The sequence below is a fragment of the Lathyrus oleraceus genome, chromosome 2, assembly GCF_024323335.1.
Source record: "Lathyrus oleraceus cultivar Zhongwan6 chromosome 2, CAAS_Psat_ZW6_1.0, whole genome shotgun sequence".
Classification (NCBI taxonomy): domain Eukaryota; kingdom Viridiplantae; phylum Streptophyta; class Magnoliopsida; order Fabales; family Fabaceae; genus Lathyrus; species Lathyrus oleraceus.
Window position 1 is genome coordinate 311,942,213 of NC_066580.1, and position 21,101 is coordinate 311,963,313.

At 36.5% G+C, this 21,101-nt stretch overlaps 1 protein-coding gene across 1 annotated transcript; it reads right to left on the reverse strand.

The window, feature by feature from the left end:
- Window positions 1–8,002: 8,002 nt before the first annotated feature.
- LOC127119265 (glutamate--glyoxylate aminotransferase 1) lies at window positions 8,003–12,673 on the reverse strand. The gene is made up of 14 exons (XM_051049469.1): window positions 12,275–12,673; window positions 11,612–11,758; window positions 11,459–11,524; window positions 11,178–11,295; window positions 10,867–10,948; window positions 10,646–10,733; window positions 10,401–10,559; window positions 10,138–10,311; window positions 9,887–10,018; window positions 9,478–9,543; window positions 9,280–9,344; window positions 8,742–8,833; window positions 8,476–8,632; window positions 8,003–8,257 (listed from the first exon to the last, which is right to left on the reverse strand). The coding sequence occupies exons 2-14, from the start codon at window positions 11,726–11,728 to the stop codon at window positions 8,128–8,130; spliced, it is 1,446 nt and encodes a 481-aa protein (XP_050905426.1). The 5' UTR covers window positions 11,729–11,758; window positions 12,275–12,673; the 3' UTR covers window positions 8,003–8,127.
- Window positions 12,674–21,101: the final 8,428 nt, after the last annotated feature.

The window sequence follows — 21,101 nt, forward strand, 5'->3', positions numbered from 1 at the left end:
TCTTCTCCGGTGAGCTCTCACCGGAGTTTCATCGTTTTATAAATTCAAGACATGAGACCACCACCATTGTGATCTCCTTCTCATCCTGAATCCTACCTCATACTCCAATTTCATTTATGCGAACTGAACAAATGGAATTTTAGAGAAGTTTCAGAAACAAGAAAGCCACAAAAAATAAAATTAAATAATGAACACGATCAATCAACACCAGATAAGTTAGGGGAAATCATCAGAGAGTGAAGGACTACATTGTGGTAACTTGTTTGAGTTCAAATGATGCTCATAACTACCTTGTCCAAATGGTGATCAGAAGTTGATGAAGCTCGATCTGGTTAGAGCACTTCAGAAGGTCTTAGAGCTTGGTCATTGTTGCAAAAGTTTCAGAGGATGTCGATGGAGCTAATGGAATCAAGAAACTGGGTTGAAACAGGCTGAAACTCAAAACACGAAAGTTGAATTTTCTAGAAAAATTTCAACTTGCAGTAGGGGTTTCTTGGCTCTCCAAAGCTTGCAAATGAAGGCAATACTTTCCTCTATTTATAGGGAATGTGTTTGGATCCAAATACGTGTGGAATGATGTAGAATTCGTGCAAAACGAATTTGATCCAAGTGTGTGAAAAGTGTGACTTGAAACTCATCAAAACTCAGTCAAATGATGTGTTTTAAATGTCAATTATCTTCTGGAGATTTGTTTAAACATGTTTAGGCCCAAAACACTTTCTAATTTGGCTTGGAATTAAGATTAGTCATGATCAAATTTCAGACAATGGTGATTTCTTAAGTTCTAAGTCACCATGTTCAACTCAATGGGGCATCATGCTCAAGAGGCTTTTTGATCTCATTCTTTTTGCATTATGTTAACATCATGGCCAAGATTACAATGTGCCAAGAAATATTGCATTTGTATGTTTGAGCACAAAGTTATGCCATGTTGAAGTTGACATAAAATAGCGGTCACATAACTTAGAAAAATTTGAGTGCTTCATGGCTGAAAATGACCTATAATGTATCAATCAATTCCATGGCTTTCCAAGCATATTTTGACCTTGGTCCTTGAAGAAAACTTGTGGATGGCATCACAAATGACATTGTTCGAAAAGAATCAGCCTCAGATGTTGAAAATTGAAGAAGTTATGATCCTTGAAAGTTGGGAAAAAATCACTTGAAAATATGTCAAATTTCAGTAAGTCCACAAATGACCTATAATGTCTCCAAACTTTTGATGATCCTCCAATCATAATTGGCTCTTGTCATGTAAAGAGAAGTTGTAGAGGAGGTTGAGAAGAGTCATATTCAAAAAGGGGCATTCAAAAATGTTTAGAATTGAAGGAGTTGTGATCCTTGGAACTTTGACTTCAAAATATTGACTTTTAGGTCAAACTTCTTGGAACAAGATTGTGTATTTGGACTTTTCTTGCATTCCAAAGCACATGGGTGATCATATAAACTCAAAATAAAGTTTCCTTGCTTGCCTCTTGATTAAATTGCTCAAATCTTGAAGTTGCTTATTGAAGAAGGCATGGAAATAAACACATGAACCTTTGACTTTCCTTGAGTAGTAAGCAACTGAAATTTGAGATGCTCTTGATTGAAAATCCCTACCTTGCACAATAAACTCAAGGGAAACAAGACATATTTTTGGTATTTTGGTTAGTGGTTAGATAAGCAATAAATCAAATAAACACAAAGGTAAAACAAATCAACTAAGAGGTGCTTCGTAATCCCTGCAAAAGAAAACCTAAAGATGAATAGGGGAATGACCAAGATGTGACCTTACTTGTATGCAAAAATGAAAATGAGATGTGGGATCTTAGGCTTAAAAATTAGGGTATGACAATGATGTCGATCATCATGGTAATCATTCCATGACTTTTCTCTATAATCTCTTCGACCAAGTTCACTATCTATGTTGCTTGACATGCACAAAGAGAAGCATTTATGTACTCGACTTCACACGACAGTGCCACTACTGGTTCCTTTCTTGAACTCCAAGCAACTGGTGCACTACTTAGCATAAACACATAATCAGCTGCGGATTTTTTATCCTCAGTATCACTATACCAACTTGTGTCGGTGTATTCCACTAGCTTGCATTCTTTTCCTTCATCAACTGCACAGGAAATAAAATGACATGGTCTAGAGATCCTTTTAGATACCTTAGTATCCTGTTCGTCGCTTCTAGTGTGATACATTTGGCTTCTGCATGAATCTACTCACCATACCTACTTTGTATACTAGATCGGGCCTTGTGTGACAAAGGTATCAAAGTGATCCAATGAGTCTTTTGCACTGAGTTTCATCGACATTATCTTCATCTGTGTCTTTCGACAATTGCAATTTGGGCTCAGGTGGAGTCGAAGATGGGTTACAATATTGCATCTCAAATCTCTTGAGTATTTCACTTGCATGTCTTCTTTGGTGCATCGTCAAGCATTTATTACTCATGTAGAATTCAATACCAAGGAAGTATGAGGATTTCCCAATTTTGACATTTCAAACTCCTCACTTAGGTCATGTTTGAAATCTTCGATCTCCTTCTTGCAACTTCCTGTTATTAACAGGTCATCGACATAAAGACATAGTATAAGCAACTCATTATTGCTTCTTTTTACATATACTATATGCTTAATAAGGCATTTCACATATTCCTTCTCCCTTAGGAAACTGTTTATCTTCTTATTCCAAGCTCTTGGAGCTTGCTTAAGTCCACACAGGGCTTTATGCAGCATGTATACCTTTCTTTCTTCGCCATGCTTCACAAACCCATCTAGTTATACAACATAAACTTCTTTATCTAAGGGGCCATTCAGGAATGCACATTTCACATCCATCTGACACATATGCCAGTTGTTCATGTTTTCTAGACTAACAACTAACCTGATTGTTTCGATCCTAGCAACATGTGCAAAAACTTCATTGAAGTTGATTACTTCCTTCTGATGAAATGCTTTCGCCACAAGTCTTGCCTTGTGTCGAGTTACTTCACCTTTGGGATTCAACTTCACCTTGTATACCCATTTCACATTGATTTCCTTCTTGCCTTTAGGCAATTCGGCAAGTGACCAGGTGTTGTTGACTTCGATGGACTCCAGTTACTCATTCATTTCTTTCACCCACTTCGAATCCTTCAACGCCTTAGCAATATTGACCGGTTTAACATCTGCCTAGAAAGCATAGTGTACCATCTCACCTTCATCATTGACCATATCATCTGATGTAATCACACCTTTAACCTTGAAGATGTGTGTCTTGTCCTTTGAGGTCTGCTTGTGCTTGCTTGACCTATGACTTATTTTTGTCGAACTTCTCTTTCGACTTCACCTGTTGGTTCTTCACATAAGATTCTTATTGAATCTTTCTTGACATTTGTAGTCTAATCTCATTCCTTAAGCTCATCTATGATCACGTCCCTATTGATCACTACTTGCTTGTTCACTGGGTCGAACAACTTGTAACCTCCAATCGAATGATATCCTATTAGAATCTTCTAACTCGACTTGTCATCAAGTTTTCTTCTCAACTGATCTGGCAGATGTCTATGGGATATAGAACCAAACACTTTCGGATAAGTCGAGCTAGGCTTGACACCGGACCAACATTCTTCTGGCGTAATTCCTTCTAGCTTCTTCGTCGGGCATCTGTTCAAAATATATGTTGTTGTCGATACAACTTCTCCCTATAATTCTTTGGGTAGATGTTTGCCTTTCAACATACTTCTCACCATATTCATGATGGTCTTATTCTTCCTTTATGTAGTTCCATTCTGCTATTAAGTGTAAGGTGACACCACCTCATGCATAATCCTTTCTTTTTCACATAATGTGTCAAAGTCTTTCGACACATATTCTCCACCACCATCAATCCTCAAAATCTTGAGCTTTCGACCACTTTGTCTTTCGACCATAAATTTAAACTTGGCAACTACCTCTATCACTTCACTTTTCTTCTTGATCAGGTAAGTCTGCATTTTTTTATTGAAATCATGTATGAATGTGATCAAATATATGTTAACGCCAATTGAATCCACCTGGATAGGTCCACACACATCATACTATATGACTTCAAGGATTTCCTTTGACTTGCTTCATGCATCCATGCTGAAGTTGTTCTCGTGATGCTTTGCCTGCACACATTCCTCACACACTTTGTCTGGAATATCGATTTCTGGTAACCCTGAAACCATATTTTTTCTCTTCAGATCTCTTATGTCTTTGAAATTGAGATGGCCAAGTCTATAGTGCCATATCCATTCATCCCTACTAGCTGCAGTTGTAAGGCACTTATGCTCTATCACATTAAGTTTAATCATGAAGGTTTTATTCTGAGACATAGGTGCCTTCAAGATTAATCTTCCACCTGAGTTGAAAACTCTCATCATCTTGTCTTTGATCGACACTTTGTAGTTCTTTTCGACTAATTGCCTTATGTTGAGCAAAAAAAAAAATCATGGCTGGTATGTACAGTACTTGAAAATTACTGACATTTTGCCATCTTTCCTCATAATCAGAACATCGCTTATACCTTCAGCTGCTAGAGTATTTTCATTTGCAAATTTTACCATGTTCTTCATTAGGGTTTCATGTTGACAAACCAATATTTCCTACCAGTTATGTGTGATGAGCATCTTGAGTCCAAGTACCATTGGTCCTGGAATATTTCTTCATCTCGTGTTGTGACCATCAGCAACATCTCTTCTTCTTCATGCTTTGCAAACTTTGCATCATTATCTTGATTCTTTTGTTTTTCAGGACAATCACTAAAGTAGTGACCATACTACTGACAGTTAAAACACTGAGTGTGACTTTTGTAAGGTTTTCGAGCACCACCTTTTCCTCTACCTACAACACTACCTCTTTGGTTTCTTTGGTGTGAGGGCTTTCTCTGATTTGATAAGCCTCCTTCTTGTTGATTTCGACCAGTCGAATTGTTGTAACCTATTTTACCTTTGTTACCGAACCACTGACCTTTGCCTTTCTTTTCTCTTGTTGATTACGCCTGCAAAGCCATATCACTCTTCTACTTGCTTGCAGCTCTTTAGCCATAATTTGTTCATGAGATTCAAGCGTCCTTTAAAGCTCTTCCTTTGTCAACATCGACAAATATTTCGACTTTTCTATGGCTACTACCACGGGGGCGAACTTTGGAGCCAACGATCTCAAGATCTTTGCAACAATTAATCTTGATGACAACACTTCTCCACATACCTTGATTTGATTCACCAATTTTGTAACCCTGGTGAAAAAATCAGTTATGCTTTCATTGTCTTCCATCTGAAGCAATTCATACGTTCTTTTATGAGTTTGTAACCTCACTTCTTTCACCTTTTATGCACCTCTAAAAGATTTTTCCAGAATTTCTCATGCTTCTTTCACTGATTCGATATCACTAACCTTTTCGAAATTGTCTGCATCAACATATTGATGGATCATAAAGAGAGCTTTATAATCTTTCTTCTTCAATTCTTTGTGTGCATTTTTTTTTCATTTGTCGCATTTTCTACGAGCGGCGTCACTCCCTCCTTCACAAGATCCCAAAGATCTTGATAGCAAAAGACAACCTTTATTTGCTTGCACCATTTATCGTAATTCTGATTCTTCAGAATTAGGAGACTCGTCGAAAAATGTTTGTTCGGATGATTCATCACCATCGTATTTTGCTTCCCACAAATCGCTCAATCAGTGCTCTAGATACCAGATATTGGAAGTTCACCAAAATCTATGGAGAATTCCGCTGCAATCTTGATGAACAAGATTCAATCACAATGATCGAACTCCCTATTGTTCTTCACTCTTCACTCGAGTGAATTAATCAATCTTAGTTACAAGATTGTGCAACATAATTTTAATGGAAGAAGAAAGAAAAAATTGAATTTGGGAAGAAAATAAAATTAGGGTTTACGAGAAAAGGAATAAGAAGAAATTTCTGCAGAGTTTTTCTCTGCTCAAAATTGCGAATTTTTACTATTTGTAACTGCAAATATGTGTTATCTTACAATGATAATGATATAGGTTACTCCCTATTTATAGATTTTGGGATTGCTTGCTCCGCAAACAAAGCCTAAACTACTTAATTCTATTAATACTACAAAATTAGACCTAAGTCAAAATTTCTGTCGAGGTACAGTCCTTCGACGTTTCGACAACTATCCTAATTTGATATTTCCTTACTTCTATCGAACAATCTACTTTGACACAAAAAATTATAATTCAACGTAAATTTGGGTTGTGACTTAAAATAACTCACACTTTACCTAATCACAAATATTTGTGATCTTAAAATGTCAAATGAAACTCCCACACATATGTAAAAGATAAATCCCTTACATGTATGACCGTTTAGACCATCACATCTTATGTTTATGAAAATTAACACTTGTTTTAGGTGATGGTTTAAATTATCAATCAAAGTTTTGTGTGTTGTCTGCTGTGTTAAAAGTGGCACAAAAATCCTTTTTAATGAAATATTTAAACTAAATTTTATATTTTAATAAGAATAGGATTTTAGAGAAAAATGTCAAAAAGAAGTTGAGGGTGAAAAATAGAAAGGAGAAATGCAGTATTTAAAGAAGATATATGTGGGAGCATTTTGGACCATGTTATAACAATCAAAATTTTAAATTGCTTAAGGACTAAAATCATACACATTACACCAACTTCCGAAAAAAAAACCTAACATTACAATAACAAGAAAATTTAAAATAAGTGATGTAATTTGTGACCGTTAAGCACTTTTAAATAAAAAACATGTGACAATTTAAATCGTCACATAAATCATAAAAAATTTATTCAGAAAATCATCTAATGTGTGGCAGATTTTTTTAGTCAAAAAATGCATTAAATCTCTATTTGTAAAGGTTTAAACCCTCCTAATTTAAAGATAATGAAATTATTTTTGAGTTCAAATCCTCGTAAATTCAAATTTAGTTTCCCACCAAATTATATTTTTGTGAGAATATTTTGGTTTCAAACAACTACTATACTCAAAAATAACAACAAACTCATTACCTTAAGTCCAACAAAGCATTTGTCCAAGTAAAATTAAAAAAAAAAAAAAATCCAACAAAGCGGCGCATATCAGATCCTCTCTACGATGACGTCGGTTTTACACACACTGACCCTTCCAGGCCTCAGACCTGAATTATCCAACACGCTTTGTGTGAGTGTCATATGGATTGTGAACACTGATTTAAAGGGTGTCGAAACAAAGAAAAAAAAATCATTTTTAAGGACATTTGTTTGACTTTCCGACACTTGTAAGACTTTTCAGACACATGTCGTATAAATATCATACAGGTATCGAATACCAAACATGTCAGACATATGTCGTATAAATGTCATACAAGTGTCGAATACTGACGCGTGTCACACACCGCAATACCCCTATTCTTAAAAGTGTATGTGCTTATGTTACCGTTACTATCTGAAAAACACAACACAAACTTTAATCAACCAATAATAAGTTTAAACAGTCAGATTTCTTATTATAACACATTGCAGACAAAACTTGCCTACCACCGACATATACACAACATGGCCTTGTTCAAAGTACATTTGCTATTAAGGTTCATCTCATTCGACTTAGCAAGAACAAAAACACTAAAAAGTCTTTTGAAGTTTGTGTTGTGACATAAGGGTGGTGAAGACGAGAGTATTAAATAAGACTGCAGTGGTGAGTGAAAGACAAAAGAAGCAGACCAGCGGATGAATGAAGAAACGTGGGGGGCCCGTGACAGTAGCTGACCATCATAGTCGATACAGCAGGACATAAGAACACTCTCACTCTAAATGTCTCACTGTGAATTTTATGTTTTTCTTTTCCAGAAGAAATTGGATATCCTCTGCACGTAACTGCAAAGACTAATCCTTCAAATCGGGATTGGGAAGGACCACAATAAATTTACTTTATTTTTTGACAAAGAACAACAGAGACAATTATTATATTCAAGATGATTGTTTGCCATGGAGGCACAACATATATATAATAATAAAAGGTGCAACAGAGATTAAATATACATGAAGATTCTCATTGAAATATAGAAGAAAATCTAAGGTTTCAGAAAGGAGGGTGTGTTTTTTCAAGGGAAGAATTGAACATGAGTATGATAAAACTTTTAAGACGATGAAACCATTACAACCTTGAATAACCTCTATGGTCATCATATTGCTCCATGAAATCATCATTGAACTTTTTGAAACTATCCATAATTGCAGGCATTTCTTCCTCAGCTGGTAATATTGTTGTCCTCAAATGGAAAACCCTGTACAAAGTTTGCGACAAAGAAGCATAAGAAACTCGAAAAAGAAAACAACTTATGAATGTGTAATACGTTGTTTCCATAAGCTCTCCTACCTAAATAATCGCAAGTTACTTATCTAAGTAGATAAACTCAAATAAGTCAATTTAAACAGACTCTTAGAAAAAGCACATAAAAAAGTACGTAGAAAAAGGAAGAAAATAAAGGGATGAGTGTTTTACCCTTCTTTCTGTCCAAATCCTGAACCAGGAACAGTGGATATGCCAGTGGCTTCCAAAAGCTTGAGACAGTAGTAAACATCTGCAGCTTTTCCAGCCTGTTGAGCAATCTCTAAAGCTTTTGGTGGCAATCGAATTTGAGGGAATGAATACATGGCACCTGAACAAAACTCAGCGGATCAATAAGGCACAAAACAATCCAAAAAAACATTGTTGTAACATCAGAAGAATACAACGACTTCGTTTGGAACATGGTCATATATTTATACCTTCTGTGAAATTACAAACAACATTCCTGCAACTGTTGAATCCATCAGTCATTATCCTTGCTCTTCTTCTTAGTGATTCAAGTATTCCTTTGCTGCATATTGTCGAAAACTGTCAATTTATTGTTACCTAAAGAGACTTCTTATGACTTCCGATCCTATATTTGGAAAGGCATGAGAGAAATGATGATTTCCAATTACGCAGCAGCACCGACACTTCAAATCAAATGTGTCTGACATCTGTCAATGTCGGACCCCGACATGATACTGACACGTGTGATTACATTTCATCACTTTTATTTTCTTAAATTATTACAAGTTAAAGTCAAATCTCTATGACATGGATCAACTACGAAATAATATTGTCCTGGATAGAACATTATGACGAAAGTTGATCCATGTAGCCGACCCCACTTAGGGGGATAAGGCTTAGTTGTTGTATTACAAGTTAAACATTTTTCAAAGTCAGTATTGTGTCTGGCGTCTGTGTCAGTACTTCATAGATTTCCTAATATTTGAACACAGGTTTTAGGATGATTACCTTTCCCTAGCAAATTGGTCATAAGAAATATCTCCAGGTTTGGGCTGATTGAGCATTAGTCCCATCTGTAGAACAAAGGTAAAAACGGGGGAAAACGATGAGGAAAAGGAGACAGAAAAGAGAACAAGACTTGCTAAAAACATATTTTGAACAAATAAGTCAAAACATCTAACAGAAAAACATTCAGTGCTAACTCACAAATATTTGTGCAGGAACATTTGGACTAAGCGATATTGATGCAACTTTATAGATCTCATCAACTGTCTGCAAAACAAAATTAGGATCAAAGAAAAACATCAGCAGCTTCAGTGGCATATTCATACTTATGTATATATCTTGAATTCCTTCTTTTATGTTCAACCGCTTTTCCTATCCACTTCATGCCGTACACGGTAGGGTGGACTTGTATATTGTTCATCATGCTTCAAGTCACGAGGGCTTTTGCATGAGAAAAGAAGTTAGATATCAAACCATTCATGTGCTTGCACACCACTCTATTTGGATAGTTAGTTCATGAAAAATCTATACTTCCAAATGTTACAAGAAATATCAGCTCGACACTCGGCGCAAGAAAAAAATCAGGAACGCGGCTTATGAAGAGACAAACCTCAGGAGGAATGTTGGTCATTTCAAAATATCCACCTCGCTGTCCGCATTCACCAAAATACCCTTTTGACACCGAGTGAAATGAAACAAGCTGGACTTCCTTGCTTAAAGGTGGCCCCATATCCATCAAAACCTACTTGTGTTAAAGAAAAATGCAGTATTATTTCGAGTTAACGAATGAGGCGATACATCAAGATTAACTCGTAATATATCAAAATATATGCCTAAAAAAAGAAGCTCAGAAAAATATACCTTTTTGGAACTAATGAAGGGCCGTTCATCCTGATATATATTCGTCTGGTAAACCTCGTCTCCAAGCAAGACTAAGTTTTCTTCATAACAAAATTGCAAAACCTCTCGTAAATTCTCTTGACTAAGGCATTGACCGGTAGGGTTTCCAGGATTTATGATCACCATTGCTTTAACCTGATCAAATTTCAATTTATAAGAAATTAAGTTACTTCCTTCAAAAGCATTTGTAGGTGGAACTTAACATTTGTAAAGAAAAAACATACGTTTAAGCCTTTATAGCGAGCCTCTGAAACTGATTTTCTTAGCTCATTAGTATCAAGACCCCAATTTGCTGTCTCTTCGAGGTAGTATGGAACAAGAGTGCCACCAAGAAGAGCAATTGTTGCAGAGTAGAGTGGGTATTGTGGGACTGGAACCATAATCTAGAAATAAAAAGTGATGAAAAATCATTTGAAAATGGAAGTGTGATTACCGAAAACCAAGTACCATAAAAAAAAGACTATATTACCCCATCTCCTTCGCCTCTGATGATCGTATTTAATATCTGCATCACAGCCTTGCTCGCACCATCAGTAAGGAATACGAACTCTGGATCACTACAAATACAGCAAGACCTAATTAATCACTTTGCCTAACAAAATAGAAACAAAGGGCGCGTTTTCTACGTTTCTAGTTTTCATTTTCACTTCAAAATAAGTAGGAAAAATAGTGAGTATGGAGCATATATACCTAGGATAACCATCACGCCTCTGTATGAACTCTGCCACTTCCTTCCTCACTCCTGGAATGCCTCGAGAATCACTATAAGCACCTACAATATAGAATTAGATCTTTCGTGTTACTAGAGATTCCCATATCATAAAATTTACTGTTACAAAAAAAATCCAAAATTTGAACTGAAAATAACATAACCTTAACCGGTGAGCTCACCCTCTAAGTAACTGATACCAATGATCGAATTGATTTTTAACATGACGGTATATAACTGACAAAACAGATGTCAATGACAGATACTGTTTTTGGCGATATGATATTAGTACCTAAACCACCCGATGTGAATGAGAGGTACTGTTTGGCTCTTGCAATTGCATCAGCCGGGAATAGCAGTCCAACGTTAGGATCATCAAGCAAGAATGGAGCCTGGCACAAAGCAACAACCTGAAACCAAAAAAAAATGCTATACGTTAGCTGTTACAAACCACATTAGTGTAATCAACAAATAGAGTACTTCAACACTCCAACAGTTTAACTAGATAAAGATTTATAAGTACGTTTAGCAAATCTTATTAAAAAAATTAGAAATATGGTAGTTATGTTGAACCTGGCGAGGGAAGGTCAGTGGTTTCTGTCCCAACGCATGTGGATTTCCGACATTTGTGAATATAATCTGCCAATATTCGAAAACAAGCTTTAAATTGCAACTCGAGCAGGTAAAAAATTCTGTGTAAAACACCGAAAATAAATTCTACTATACCTTTTTGCCCTCCTTCTGAAGCTCGGTAGCTCGAAGGTATAATTCACCTCTGACAGCATACTGAGCCTTCTTCACGTTTTCATTTATCGACACAAGGTCCAAGGGTTTCGGTGGCATTGTCAAGCAGAAGACTTCTTGCAGATATCACTGAAACAAAAAACAACATAAAACTAACTTATTCTACAAGTTAAATGTTTTGAATTAACAACTTATGGATGCCACTGCAGAGACCTCTAAAACCGTTATGTTGCAGTTGTCGACCGCAATTAAAAAACATAGGAGGTATAATCCCACAATGATACACAACTGGATCCTCTCGGACCCTCTTGCTTCTCCGGTGAAATCTCAATCGTTAGATTAATCTAACGCCTAAAATTTGGCCGGAGAGGATAAATTATAGAAAGCTTAATTTAAAAAAACACAATTCACAATCCAATAAAATCGAAAAAAAAAATCACACAGTTCCCAATCCAAATTTTGAAGAAAACCCATCACATCACACCAAACCAAAACGTAATTTAAAAAAAAATACAGGAAACAAGGATCCTCGAAATAACACTAACCCAATTGAAACAAAAGGTAAAAGATTATATTTTTATCTAAATATTGCAAGTGGGTCATTTCATCATGTTGTGTGAATCAATGGTAGTTGAGAAACGTTACCTGCAGAATCGGTTTCAAGCTTTTTACGACAACCTTAGATTGATAGAAGAAGCACTCTGAGAAAAAAAATAAGTATAGTTCACGCAATGTTATACATATGTGGCAACAAAACTATGAGTCTTATTTTTGTCTGTAGCAAAAAAATGTTTATTTATGTGGCAGAGGCTTTTGATGAACACAATGGCAGAATCAGAGCCACTGAAAAAAAGGTTCTAATGGATTATTGAATTTTCGGTAAAGATAATGCTTGTGCTTGATTTTGTGGACTAAATTTGGGCTTAAAGGGTATTGTCAGTAGATAACAAGGCTCTGGCCATGAGAGTCTTTGTGATTGTGTTTTGACAAAATGAAGATGTGTCATTTTCCTTTGGTGGAGTGGTTCATGTTTGTTTGTTTGGTTGTATGTTTTAGATATGGCTTTTGGGGAATTTTATTTTAGTCTTGTTTTCTTTGTTCTTGTATGATTTTTGTTAAAAGGTAGAAGTAGAACTTGATATATGTCACATTTTTTTCTTATATACGTTTGTGAGGGTTAATAAAATAATGTTTATATTGTCACTTGATATCATGTTTTGGGTTGGTACTCATGAAATGATTTTACCATTAGTTTCGGGTTAATCTTTAGTATTCATTTCGAATATAGAAAAATATTTAATGTGATAATGACTTTTTTTTGTTTAGGAATTAGAAATGGGCAAGGAAATTGTGAAATGTGAGTAAAAATAGTATGACAATGAAAAAAATGAGTTTAATAACTGTAAGACCCTAATTTTGATCCTAAGATCCCTCATGGCATCATAACATTGTTCATTTGTATTTGCCTCAAGGATCATAACATCTTGGCTCTTTTACCCTTGGGTTGGGAATTGTTGAGAGTTGGTTTAAAACCACCAAGCATGCTTGAATTGTATATTATTGCTCTTCTTATTTTGTTTACTAACCAAAAGCACAAAAATATGTCACTAACTTTGTTTGTTTTAAAGCTCAAGCAGTCATGTGATCCAAGGCTCCTAGGAGGCCCATATGCTCATTGATATGGCCAGATGAAGATGAAAGCAAGCATGACAATGGTTCACAAAGCTCTCAATCATCATATATGCCTCACAAGTGTCTCAATTTGTCAATTTGATCAAGATAATCCAAAGGGCTTGAGGATTGTTTCCCAAAGAAACCCTAATTCAATTGTGCATTGATTGTGCCTTGCTCATGAAGCAACCTCTACCTATGATCAAATACAACCAAGAGAAGTTCTTTCATTCATAATTTTATACATATGAGCCTATGTGAGTGTCCTCAATCATTCATTCATCAAGATTTGAAGGTTAGACTTGATAAGTTGATCAGTCAATTCATCTAACTATTTTGAAATCCACTGAGACCTAACTTTTGATGTGTTTGTCAAATGGAGATGATCCCAAGAGAAAAAATGTTCTTAATACCCATATGAACAACTTTCATATTCATAAAAAATTCATTTGAAACTTGGAAAGTCATCATTCATTTCAAAATATTATAGGTCATTTTGATTGAAACACTAATTTTGGGTCAACTTTCCAAGGACATAACTCCTTCATTTTTTACGATTTTGAGGTGATACCAAGTGCATTAGAAAGTTTAAGATGTCTATTTCAATTGTTATATTGGACAAAATTTCATAATCCTAAAATAAATATATGTGATAATACAAAACATTATAGGTCTCTTTGGACCAAAACCATTGAAATGTGAAAAAGTCCAACTTCAAGTGCCCATAACTTTCTAATCAAAAATCAAAATGATGCAAAGTTTAAGTCCAAATAGATTGTATTGAAACTATCTACAACTTTGATGTTGAAGGTTTTGTCATTTTAGGCTTGCATCTTTGAAACAGAAGGGTTTGAAGTTGGTCATTTTTGGCAAATTTTCCATATACATGTTTTGTACCTTGAACTTCATGGCCAGTTTTCAATATTTTCCAAACTCCAAATGGATTTTTGTTCAACATAACATTTGTTCCTTATGTCAAGACCTTTCCAACCATTACCCACATGCTTATATTTGGATTTTCCAATTGGCATTTTCAAAGAGGTGAAGCTTTGTGATCAATTATGCATAACATGTTAAAATTCCATGCACAAGCTAATGCATTGCCATCTGCACGACCAAACTTCATTCATTAGTGTTCAACACTCATTTGCAATGGATTTTGGTCCTCACATGCGCCTGTACAGGCCCATACATGGAGGACCCAAGTTCATGCACACACGAGTTTCCCACACCTTGCATCAGCTGTGGCTATAAATAGAAGGCATTGCTCACTTCAAATCTGAACCTGAAGGCGCCTGAAACCCTGCTGGATTGCTTCCCTAACCTCTCACTCAAAGGAATTCTGAAATTTCACTTCACTTTTCAAGCTTGAATTTCAACTTCCCTGGTTGATCTGCAGCTTCTAATTCATTAGCCTTGCTTCATTGTTACTTCAAGATCAAGCTGCACTCGAGGATTAGATTGGATCAAGCTCTTAAAAGCTGCACTTCAAAGGTTTTCACCATAACTGTTTTCCTTCGAATCTCTCTTATTATTGTGCATTGCTTGGTTTGGTTGGTATTTCTGAAGTCCTCATGTGAGAGGCAATTGATTTGTGGTTTTAATTTTGAGAATTTGACAACTTCAGATTGAACACCTCATTTTTCAAATCTCATATTTATTCCTCCATAAGAATCTTGAGAAGAAACTAAGGTTACAGGGGTGATGTACATCACTCTAGCTTTCGAATGGTATATGGATCGCGTGCTATGGTTGAGGTTTGAAAACCTGCAACTGGTGGCCGGATTATGGCTTCTCACCGGAGAAGACGGTGGTTTCCACCACCGTCCCCACTCGTCCAAACCTTGGCCCTTGGATCCATTGGTCACGATCTAATCTTGGCTCTTGATTTGTTTGACTTTATTTAATACATGATGTCACGCTGTTGACTAATGTTTACCATACGCGCGCGCTTCCTGGCTGTCTGATGAGCCACGTCAATTAATGAGCCATGATCTGACGCCTCAGGATTTTTCTCTTTTATTAATTTCTATTTTAATTCTTTTATTCCATTTTATTTTAAAAATTCATAACTTCTTTATTTGGAATCACAAAAATATGGGACCAATTGCAAAAAAAATCTCTTAAATTCTAGTTTCTAAAAATGATTTTTAATTACTTTTGTGATTCCATTTAATATTTTTTGTGAATTATTTCTTTTCTGGTTGCTTTTAATTCATTTAAAATACTTTTTGATATTCAAAAATACCAAAAATATTTTCTTAACATCCTTGGATGATGATGGATCTATGAAAAATATTCTCATCAATTTCTTAATTGATTTGAGATTTATTTGAGATTTTAGTCCAATTATGTTATTTTTCTTTATTTTTAATTGTTTAAAAAATAGTTTCTGTTTTCAAAAAATGTTGAGAAATTTTGTCAAACCTTGTTTGACCATGTTAGACTTATGATGATCCAATTGGACTTATCCAAGTTGATTTGAATTGGATTTGAAGTTTGACATTTGTTTGTTCATTTTATTTCATGTATTATTTTAATTCCAAAAAATACCAAAAATATGTTTGACCTTTCTTGACTTCTAATCTTCATTTCACTTCTGTTTACCATTGATTGATGTTGATCCCATTCATGTTTGATCAATGTGTTTTGGTTATGCCTTTTGATTTCTCATTTTGGTTCATTCCATTTCCATCTTCATCTTCTTCTTTTTCTTTTGACCAATGAGTTAATGATTGGTGGTTAGCCTTGACATATGAGAGGCTTAACCTTCTTTGATCCAAATCAAATTCATCTTGATCAAAGATCAAGTGAATTGCTTTGTATCCAAGATAGGTTGCTTCTTGGTCAAGTAAAAAACCTAAATCCATACAAGGTCGTTCTTCTTTTCTTTTGGCATGGCAAGTTGTAGGAGATTGACTTACTAGTCATGATCTCTAACTTGTGTTTGGTTGCCTATAGTTTTATTGACCGACCTCAGATAGGTGTGACTACTACATTAGTCCACTTACGATTGCTTAACATAGCGCTAAATTGCCTTATGGCACACTAACACTAACTACTAATTACTAACTTTTAATTCAAGCATTTAATTCTTGCAATTTACTTTAATGCAATTTAATTTTTTGCTCATTAATTCATATTGTCTTTGCCCTTTGCTCACTTGAGCTCATGTTTATGTTTATGCCATTTGCCTTTTGCTCACTTGAGCACATTATTGTGAATATACTATTTCCTTGTGTTTGTTTTGTTTATGTGAACCAATACAAATGGAGAAAGGACTTAGAATTAGGACCTTACCTATGCTAAATGGAGTTTCAAGAGCAACTAGGCCTCATGCCTTTAGAATGCTAAAATATGTTGAAGAGCAATTAGGCCTCATGCCTTTAGAATGCTTAATCTTGAAAGATGAATTGAAAGGACCTCTATTCTAAACTCCCTCTTGTCCATTCTTTCTATTGCATTGTGGAACTTTTTGATTTGTTTGTTCTTGTGTGGTAGGGATCCCAACTTGAGCCAATTAGAAGGACCATTGTCATGGACATCCAAGATAAGAGAGACAAATCCAAATTGAAATATCTTAGGTGCTTGATTGAATATTTGCTTGATTGCTTGAGTTAATTGCTTATTGCTTGCTAAGTCCAAAGGAAAGGAATAACTTGGATCATCTTTATGATCTCAAGGAGGGAACTCCAAGGGGTTTTATTTCTCTTCCCTCATCTTTGCATGTTTAGGACCTAGCCCTTCTCTTCTTCTCTCCACTCAAACCCAAGCCAAACTTATTTTGTGCAAACATTGACATTGCTTTCAAAATTAGAAACATAGGCACTATGCCTTTGATTTTTCAAACTCTTTTCATAATACTTATTTTGAATTGAACTTTAAGTCAACTTTGACTTTATTTTGTGAATACTTTTCATTTGTAAATACAACTCACCCAAATTGTTTTTGTGGTTCCAATGGCCACCTTTGCCAAAGCTTTTTTTCATAAACATTAGCTATTAGGTTTGAGTTATCATAGTGGTTGATATAAACCTCACCTGTATCCTTAGTGATTGGACTATAAGTCTTCCATACTTATTATAGGGTGGATCCCTCACTAGTATGTTGGAGCTCTCCTCACATGGTGGATTTGTGGTTTAGGTTGAGTTTTCTCCCTTTGATAACAAAAAACCTCAAGGCTTTTGAACCAATCAATTCACCAACTTCTTTTGAGATTTTTACCCTGAACTACGAGGTTTTGATCCTACCTTTTGAGATGGTACGTAAGCAATGGGTTTATCCATTCAAACGACAAAGATTGTAAATAACTTGTATATTCTCTTCTCATCTCCCCAATCATGTTTGCACAAATATTTTCACAAATACCAACCTACCATACAACACTTGCAAAAAGGGCTCCCTTAGAGTACTAAGGATGTTTTGGGTGCTTAAAACCTTCCCATTGCATAACTAACCCCCTTACCCAGATCTCTGACATTTTTATTAGTTTTTGATTTGATAAAACTTCTCGATTTTTGTTCGCTTTCTAACCTTTCCTTTGGATAAATAGAAGTGCGGTGGCGACTCGATTTGTATGATTTACTTTTGATTTAGTCAATAAATCTAAAGGTAACGAATACCCCGCTACATAAAAGTGGTGACTCTGCTGGGGAGTTTTCCTAGTGGGTTTAGCCTTTTTGCCTTTGTTGTATTGTATGCTTATATTATTTGTGACATATTTTTGTGCAAATTTGGGATAACTGTATTGCTTATAATGTATGAATTGCTTGATATATTCAATTGCTTGTGTGCTTGGTGGTCTCTTGTGAGATGAGTTCTATACCCAAACTCGAGTGCACTTATGATAGGAGAATGGCATAGTCTTGTTGACTTGTGTGGAGTTATTCCTTAGCAAGTTGACTTACAAGCTCATTCACTTGGTGGAGGTCATGTTGGGATCAATAATGTCACACGAGTAGTCATGGTTAGGCATTACTCTTTCCAATATAGACCTTAGAAGCCAAGGACCTTAGATTACCTAGCCCATCTTGGCCTATTTTAAGACGTAGTGCGAAGGTCGTTCAAGTGTAAGATTTGATATGATTGTTACGCGATACTACACTCATAAGAGTCTCTCTTGAGAATATTTTTGGAATACGAGTAGTCGTTTATCCGAAAATATCCGAAAGATGGGATGATGACTATGGGAACCTCTTGTAGAACATGATTGTCAGGTTTAACCAGAGTACACTCCCTTTGGGTGGTTCTTAACTGAGACTCCATGCCCGTGACTTGCAACAAACCCTTGATTCGCGGTTGATCCGTTCTCGTATATCCTTAATATCAATGGAACTTGGGTGTTGATAAGGTGTAAACCATAATCCACCAAAATGGATGATTGATATTAAGGATGACTTGATCCATCCTGTGACCTTTGTATGGTGTGATTTGCTTGATCCGTGAGTGTGATTGTTGCATCCATGCATTCATTTGCATCCATATCATCAACAATGAGAAAATTTTCAAGGAACTTAAGAGGTCTATTTGCAAATTTTCAGACATGGATAAGCAAAGAAGGAATACGAAGAAGTACAGTTTCGGACAACCCGACTTGAAAGAGTTAAGGAGTTTGACATCCTATGTATTAGATCCCTTGGAGTTCAAGGCTCGTCATGGGAAGCTTCTGTCTATTCTTGCTACTCAGGTGGATGAAGGTCTGATGAGTGTGTTGGTGCAGTTCTAAGATCCTTTGTACCGTTGTTTCACCTTTCTGGATTTCCAGCTTTTGCCTACGCTTGAGAAGTATGCCTATCTTGTAGGTATACCTATCTTAGATCAGTTGTCATTCAGTGGCTTGGAGAGAGTTCCTTCTTCCCAAGAGATTGTTGATATGTTGCATATAGATGAATCTATTATTGGTGCTCATATGACTACCAAAGGTGGAATTCAAGGTCTCCCATCTGATTTCCTCATTGCTCAAGCTACTATATTTGGGAAGGCCACGAGTGAGGACGCCTTTGAGGCCATATTTGTACTTCTCATTTATGGGTTAGTGTTATTCCCCAACATCGACAACTTTGTGGATGTGAACGCTATTAGGATTTTCTATACTCTTAATCCCGTTCCTACTCTGTTGGGTGACACTTATTTCTCTTTTCATATGAGGAATGCAAAGGGTGGTGGTACCATTGTGTGTTGTTTGCCTCTGTTGTACAAGTGGTTTATTTCACACTTGCCACGGACGCTCGCCTTCAAGGAGAACAAAGGATGTCTACGGTGGTCCACGAGGCTTATGTCTCTCACTAATGATGACATCTTTTGGTATAATCGTGTATATGATGGTGTCCAAATTATTGACTCTTGTGGTGAATTCTCCAATGTGCCTCTTCTTGGTACATGTGGTGGGATTAACTACAACCCTATTTTGGCACGCCGTCATCTTGGGTTCCCCTTAAAGGATAAACCTAATAACATTCTATTAGAAGGTGTGTTCTTTCAAGAGGGTAAAGGTCCCCAAAACTTGAAGGACGGGATGGTCCGTGCTTGGCGCAAGATTCATAGGAAGGGAAGGAAAGAGCTTGGTCCGAAGAATTGTATCGCTTTGGAACCCTACACCTCGTGGGTGAGGAAGAGAGATGCTGAGTACCGCATGCCCTATGATTATCCAAGACCTACACCTTTGGTTATGGTTTGGCCTTCAACCCTCCCTAACCAAGGAGTAGAGGAGTTGAGAGATGAAGACCGTTCGCGTGCTTGGGTCCGTGAGCGAGAGGAGCTACTTCAGCAACTTAGAGATAGGATGCTTTGATAGAGTTTCTGGAGCATCAGGTTATCGACGAGCCTGATGATATGGTGACTTCTCTTCTTCCTCAGTCATCCAGTTTTTGGAAGAGGAAGTATGATCGACTCTCCAAGGAGAAGGCAGATATGGAGGCAGCCTATGAGAGAGAGGTGAAGAGGCTTCGTGCAACTTATCTTCCTGTCTCGAGAGCTTTGGACGATTGTTTCTAGGGTTCCATAGGATGTTCATTTTCCTTCTCTCTTGTATTGTATTTTGGTTACCAAGATTGTACTTCTTTGGTGTAAAAATTTTCCAGATATTATTACGAATATTCCATTATATGTCTAAATGGTTAATATTTTCAAATATTTGCAAATAGATCTCCAAAAAGTTCCTCTGATAAAAATAAATCATATGCACAAGCATTGCATGCATCATACACATAAGCAGGTTTAGTTCCAGGCTTCTTGATCAGGGGTCTAACTCTGTGTTCTTCATTTATTTTGAAGACAAGCTAACGCACCGGTACAAAACCAGAGCCAACTCTTCAAAGCTAATGGATCGCCTCGAGCAAGAAAGCAAAGAACTCAAGAAGGAAGTGGCAAGATTGACTGCCCTGATGGAGTCATTCTTGGCCGCCCAAAGTCAGTCTTCCCCAACGCCTTCAGCTCCTCCCCAGAGGACGGTCATTTCAGAGGTTGCTACCTCTACCGTGCCTGCTGTCAGTGCTCATTTTGCTTCGTCTGCTATGCTAGTCGGGTTTCCCTGGGGGATGCCCGCTAATTTTGTTCCAGAGGGTCTCGCCCTTACATTTACTTCTCTACCGACATCTAGCCCGGTCCTTGCTATGCCACGTCCAGTTGTGCACACTTTACCGAGAGTTGACGACACCATTTATCACTCTGAGCCATCTAAGGGCCCAGATGTGTACGAGAAAATGGATGCTATGAATGATCAATTCCTTGAGTTGCGCAAGGAACTAAAAACTCTAAGAGGGAAGGACCTCTTCGGTAAATTTGCTGCTGAGCTGTGTCTCGT